At 44.6% G+C, this 6,627-nt stretch overlaps 1 protein-coding gene across 1 annotated transcript; it reads right to left on the reverse strand.

The window, feature by feature from the left end:
* Positions 1-3,749: 3,749 nt before the first annotated feature.
* LOC104275169 (heme-binding protein 1-like) lies at positions 3,750-5,276 on the reverse strand (the record flags this gene model as incomplete). Its single annotated transcript, XM_009871048.1, is given in 3 exon segments — positions 3,750-3,921; positions 5,110-5,247; positions 5,249-5,276. Coding segments are annotated over 3 exon segments (338 nt in total), but the record flags the coding sequence as incomplete, so codon positions are not given.
* Between the last annotated feature and the right edge of the window lie 1,351 nt (positions 5,277-6,627).

A 6,627-nucleotide genomic window follows, 5' to 3' on the forward strand; every position in this document is an offset into this window, starting at 1 on the left:
ACACATATGTATATATCTATACACATACATATGTACATACATATAAAAATATATATGGTTTGCCACCATTGAGGCCAGCGGGAAAACTCTGATAGACTACGTTACCAACAAGTGGAGTAGTTTAGGAAGCCGGTATATCCAGTCACAGCTGTACTTCATCCTATCACCATCACACCAATGCTTTGCATAGCACTGCAAATTAGCAGCAAGGCCACTCCTGTCTCTGGAAGGCAGAGATAATTCTCAAGGCCATCACCCCCCTAAGCCCATTCAGAAGGCAGCCGTGAAGATGTCCCATCGTCTAATGAGGTTATGGGAGAGGGGCCATGGGCAGTCACGTATCCTTCACTGCCAACAGCCACTGCATCCAAACAACCCAGCAAGACAGCTGCTGACAGCAAAAAGGTGCCTAAGCAAGAAGAAATGCCCATCTTCCAGTTTCTCCTGCATCATCTTCTTAAATCCACACACAACAGTTAACAAAATGATGTCCCATCGAACATCAGAAGAGCATCAAAACATCCCCGTTTCAGCACTTGCCTGAGACAGAAAAGGGCTCTGTGCAGGCACAGAAGTAAGGAGGTCTCTAGGCAATTTGCTGCACTATTATCCCTTGGTGAATACTGGAGGGGATAGAAAAAAAGCTTTCTTTTTTGTTCGTTTTCGAGGGGGTTTATTATCAGTTTAGGAGTCAATTGCATGTAAAGGACCAGCTGACCAAGCTGGCATCAGATCAAAATCCAGAGTGCACTTCTGACTCCTGGCTGCAACACAAAGAGACAGCTGGAAACCCTCTTAATGTCAACAGTGAGTCTGGCTGTTCAAACAAACATGCACTTGCAGTGTCTGAGGCATATCAGAAAGCTGGCTGACCCAGCTGCCTACAGAGTAGAGGCGACCTGCTGGAAACCCTCACCCAAAGAGTACTTTTGCCCTTCCATGTGCAAGGAACTCCTTGTCATAGGATGAAAGGATGCCATGGATAGTAAGTTTACCTTAAGTCTAAAAAGCAACTAGACAAATGCATGGGGTAAAAAATCTATCTGGGTCCATCAGGCACAAAATCCCTGAGTCACATTGTGCTAGAGACAGGGAAATACTTAAGAGGAGGTCATCGGCCCACAACAGCACTGATCCTGTAATGTTTCACGTGTTCACTAGCACCCATCGTTGGCAGTAGGGCACTGAGCTAGATGGACCTCAACATGACAGTATGTCTAACATTTCTGGATAGTAGGTCATGTTGAAAATCAGTCACAAATATTTTCCTGAACACTGTCCATGAACCCCAGCCAACGAGGTTCACAAGCAAACACACAATTTTCCTTGGGTGAGCAGGCTCCCTTGTTTTTACATTAACACAAGTACATCGGTCAAAGCCTCTCAATGGCTGGAACCACGAGAAGATTACCTCATCAGCTCCCATCTCACATAGCCAGACAATGTAGGGCCAAAACAGGATATACAAAGTAGCAATTTATTGGAAAAAGTATTATGACTGTTTATTGAGGCTGTGACATGATTAGTACCCCAAACAGAAAGATAAACTGGCAACCTAAAGTGTTTCAAACCAACAACTCCCACTGAGTTCAACAAATCAACGATCAGCACAGAAACTGTAAATCACAGTGTTACTATTTTATTATTTAAAAACTCTAGGAAATGTAGGGAGTACACAGGCATCTTTGCATGTACAGAAAAGGCAATTCAATTGTCATAAGCTTTTGGTATCAGTTAACATTGTTTATGAAACTGTACCTTGACAACTGCACGCAAAGGGCCAGCAGCAGGGCTGCACAAACGCAATTACTCCCACTGTTGGGTCAGAAGCTCTCATTCTAACTTCAGAGTGGAAGCATATTATGAAGAAAAAAAAAAAGAGAGAGAGAAAAATGCTGCTGAGATATGCAGCTCTGTTCATACCAGGCTTGTTACTGGTCTTGCCAACATCTGAGATTTCACAGGAGAAATTTTGAGAAATTTCAGGATTTTGATTGTTGTAGGACATTCACCACCAGTGCCCAGAAAGGACTGTATCCAGGATACGGTTCCAAAATGAACCTAGGAATGCATAAACCAGGTAGCATTGTGCCCTTCTGTACTTCACCCATACAGGTAAAAATAATCTGGGACATGAATGGGTGCCTTTGGATTCAGGGGTGGCCTTAGAAGGACCTTTGCTCCTTAAAAACTCCTTCAAAAGCTTAACTCACTATCTGTCTTGAATTCCCTTTTGGTTCTTCCTCCTCTATATGGCAATAGGTTTTCCGTTGGTTTTTGAAAATTAAATGTTATCTTCTCTTTTTACCCATCCTGACCAGCTGGTCTTGCACACAGGTGACTGAAACTCTCTCATGAGGTCTACAGCAAAGGTTTTACATGACTCCGCAAAAAAGAAAACGAAAGCACAACAAGATCAGCTTTTCTCCTTTTACTGCTGAGATCTGTTCTGAGAAAGGAGGCACATGTCAAATAGTTTGACTGGACGGATGCTGGGACACCATCTGACAAGTTTCTCTTCCAAGTTGGGGGGAAAAATGGCTTCTGGAAAGCACCTGAACTTTGGGGCATTTAAGCATCAGAGGAGTGTATCTCTTTTAGTAAGCACATTCCCAATGCCAGCATCCTGCTGCCTCCCTGGCAGAGCCTACAGCTAAAATGCTGATTTGATGCCCTAACAGTTAAACATTGCTGGTCTTTCTAAAACAAGACCCCACCTTACTATTGTGTTTGGAGTTTCTGAAAGGCTACTCACTATTTGAAGTAAATCCCTGTTTTCAAGAACAGCCAGGTTTTCCTTTAAAGAAGACAAGTGCTCTGAGTGGCCCTTCAGAAACCAACACGATTTAAGATGGGAGAGTTTTTTCAAGATCTGCAGCCACGCAAGATTTAGCTCCACTAGATGTTCATCATTCTTCAAATGTATCCTCAGATACATAGCCTGTATTTTTCTGATTCAATTAGATTACCACACACGTTTCAGCCTTGCCCTTGTGTAGGCTAGTTTTAAAGAAACATTACACACCAGTAACAGAAAGGTAAGGAAACAATCCTGGTGTCTCCATATCACATTGTCCAGCTGCTAGCTGAGATCAGGATATAACACACCCCAAAATGTCTCACCTCAAACAGGATAGCTGCAAACAGAAACCTGGATCTTCCTCTAAATGACATTATTTCTCAGTCAGATGACAGAAGTGGTGCTTTCCTACACACTATGAGTCAATGTAAAAGATGCTTATTTTCACTGCGCTGTGTTGGTAGCAATGCCCATGTCCCTGTTTCTGGTAAGGCACAGATAAAGGCAGCATTTTACAGCTGCAGCAAGCTCAAGAAGATAAAAAAGACCCTGTATACACTTTTGTCAAGTTCCTCTGTCTGCCTCAGGTGAGACTAATAGTCTGCCGGCACTTGCATGAGACTCCTCTGTCAGGCACCAGTCTTGCTAATTAAGTACTTTGACTGTCTCGGTATTGAAGTCTGGAGCAAGAGGGAGATAAATGCAAACCACAGACGGACGACAAGAGTCTGTGTCGTTGAAGACCTGGTCCAGAACGAAGGAGCAGGACCGTCAGGGGCATCTGCAGTGTTCTGCTAAAATGGCTGGTCCATTAAAGACCAAGGCACAGGTGTGGAGAAAGCAAATGATGGTTTTCTGTGTCTGCTAAATTTTTAGTTTATTTTTAAGAGGACAGGGATATAGTAAGGGGGGTTATCAGTGCAAGTCAGGATCACAAGGAGCCAGACGCTCACTCTTTAACAAACCAGACTTCATTGCGTCGCCCATAAGGCTTCATGGGGGGGTCATAACCATTGCAGAAGTAGAAATCCTTGCGGTATGCAGCTTCACTTCCCAGAGCAGACTTCAGCTTGGCAGCATAGTCCACATAATCCACCTCTTTGGCATAGCCACCAAACTGCCTGCAAAAATAATCAAACATTGAGAGGTGCTGATCAGTCCTACAAAGCCCAGAAAGGAAGAGAGGGAGAACAATATACAGCCACAACATACTTAGCCATGCATTTTGGTCCAGGCCCTGCTGGCATGCACTCATGCAGGTGCTGTTCTCTATGAACCACCACACTTTGTAGTAGATTAAGTCTCAAGTGTTAAACAGCCAGGGTACACTAATCCATTGGTAGACCCCAAACAGTACCCCTCCAAACAGACCCACATATAGCAGTCAGCAGAATGTGTCCGCCCTTTGAATCAACGTCATATCAGAGGAATAGCTTCTTTGAACACAAAGTTATCTCCACGTCTGCTCAGCCTGCAGTCCTTACACTAGTGCTGTCAACAATCATGTGGTGTGAACAATCACCTGCTGGAAGCCAGATCAAAAAGGGAAGCCAAACACTGGCCAGCCCAAGGAAAGGAGGAGATAGGAACAGGGATGTTAGCAATTACAGCCCACAATGCTATCTGAAAGGGGAGGGTTGGAACCAGTCTGTTTTATGTTGACCTCCCACCAACAGGAACTGTTTTCGCCACCAGCCTGCATCTCACAGCCCCGTCCCCAGCCAGGGTTTGAGACAAAACAGCCTGTTCTTACAGAAGTGGCCCACGCCCACAGCAAAGGTCAGGGAGCAGTTGCAGGCAAGGGCAGAGCCAGACAGTTCAGAGGAAGACAAAGTAGTTCAAGCAGGGAGGGAGGAGCACATACAAGAAGAAGAGCTTATTGCTATTGTGATGCTAGTTTGAGTCCAGGCTGTCAGTCAATAGACGAAGATATTCAAAGGTGATTTGAAGCAATTTGATGGCTGATTGTTTCTATGATGGATTCTGGCACAAGTCCATCAAAATGAGGCTTCAGCTGACACCTGCAGTTTGATGCAAACGATACTAAAGGATATTCTTGATGACTATGAACCATCTTGAGCACAGAAAGTGGGGGGAAAAAAAAAATCCATATTCCAAATCAGTGCAGCATGACCAATGACAAGAGATTACATAAAACACCTGTCTCCAGTCTAGAAAGACCCCTCCATCTGCTTCTACCACATGCCATCCCTTGTCCAGCAAGTCACCGGGTAAGACCAACACTGCTCTCCAGAGCACACCAGAGACCTCAGCACTTGGGACTGGAAATCCCAGGATGAGTTCCTTACGTGGAATAAATGGTCATCTCCTGTCTCTCTTCAATCTTAATGCTCTCATCGCTAGGAAAAGGAGGGTTGGCTTGAAACTGGCTTGGGATTCGCAGAGAGACCTTCACATTCTGCTGTAAGGAGCCATCTTCAGCAGGAGACAGGAGCAGTCATGCCCATTCCAACCCCTGAAAGAGACACAGAGACATTACTAAAGAAGTGTAGGTTCTTAGGAACTCACAAAATTAACAGGAGATTCACACAAGTTAACTTTCGTTTAGGAAAACTCCTTACACTGAACTCCCTGTACAGTCAGTCAAGAGTGAGGTCCTATGGGGCATGCAGAACAGCCATATCAAGCTTCTGCTTGAGCCCAACTTCTCTCTCTACTGACTACACATGGACCATGACAGATAAGGGCCTCCAGTGACCTCTGCATAGCTTTTCATTAGTGGCCCTGTTTTACTGACACTCCACCATACAGCTCATGCCACCAAGACACACTTCTGACAAATCACTTCTAACACAACAGGGTCTGTAGTTCCGGAGAAGGTCATTGGCACATGTAAATCTACATAAGTATTTAAATTGTCACCATCTGCCCATAGCGAACACTGGGTGACAGGGGTTTTCTCCTAAACCTTTCTGAATGCTTCCAGACATCCTACAAGTTCCAGTGCTCCAAAACTCAGAGGTGTTACGGCTTTCAGCAGAACAGTCCATTACTGCCAAGAGGTACCATGTGGCAGTGAAGAACGTTTTTCTTCCCTCCTCTTCCTCCAGTAGAAGAGAACCTCCAAAACTGAGGATCAGGCAGCCACAGAAACAGCCAAGAGCAAGCCATCTTTGTTATTTTGCTTTGATACCACACCTGTCTCTGTGGCACACATTATAGAAGGCACCTTTTCTCCTACAGCAACAGCAATCATCCCCTTTGTATCCAAAATATGCTGCTGTAACTGCCATTTCCCTCTGCATCAGGCTCCTGCTCCCATATAGACTACACAAGTCCATCTATGACATGCCTGACAAAGGTGTGTGAGCAAATGTATGGGCCTCGGAACTACTCTGTGGTCTTCTCCTCCTGCTATGGATGATTACCGATGCATGGCCTTCAGTAAATTAAGAATTAGAAACAATCACCTGGAAGTACTATTATAAAACATGACAAGGTATCATTAAAAAGCAAGCTCATTGTTCATTACCCTTTCATGAATAAAAAGAGCCAGGGCCTACCACAGAATATCAAGGTTATAAAAGTTATTTTATTGCCTACAAGGGCATATCACAGAGCTGAAGTGCCGCAGATGCCCTGGATTTTATCAGCTACTGCTCACTCAGGGAGCTGTTACAGATAGACGTGTGCCTGTCCTCACGTAATCCCAGCTGCAAGGTAACTCATTCCTGTTTACAAAAATGATTTTTGAGATCTTACCCTGAAAAACACACAGGTTAGGAGTGGTGTCACAGCACGAGTGGTCTGAGCACACTTGGACCTGTGGCAACTTTCTTTTTCCCAGTGAGGGGCCATCCCCATCA

The sequence above is a fragment of the Apaloderma vittatum genome, unplaced genomic scaffold (assembly GCF_000703405.1).
Source record: "Apaloderma vittatum isolate BGI_N311 unplaced genomic scaffold, ASM70340v1 scaffold22280, whole genome shotgun sequence".
Lineage (NCBI taxonomy): Eukaryota > Metazoa > Chordata > Aves > Trogoniformes > Trogonidae > Apaloderma > Apaloderma vittatum.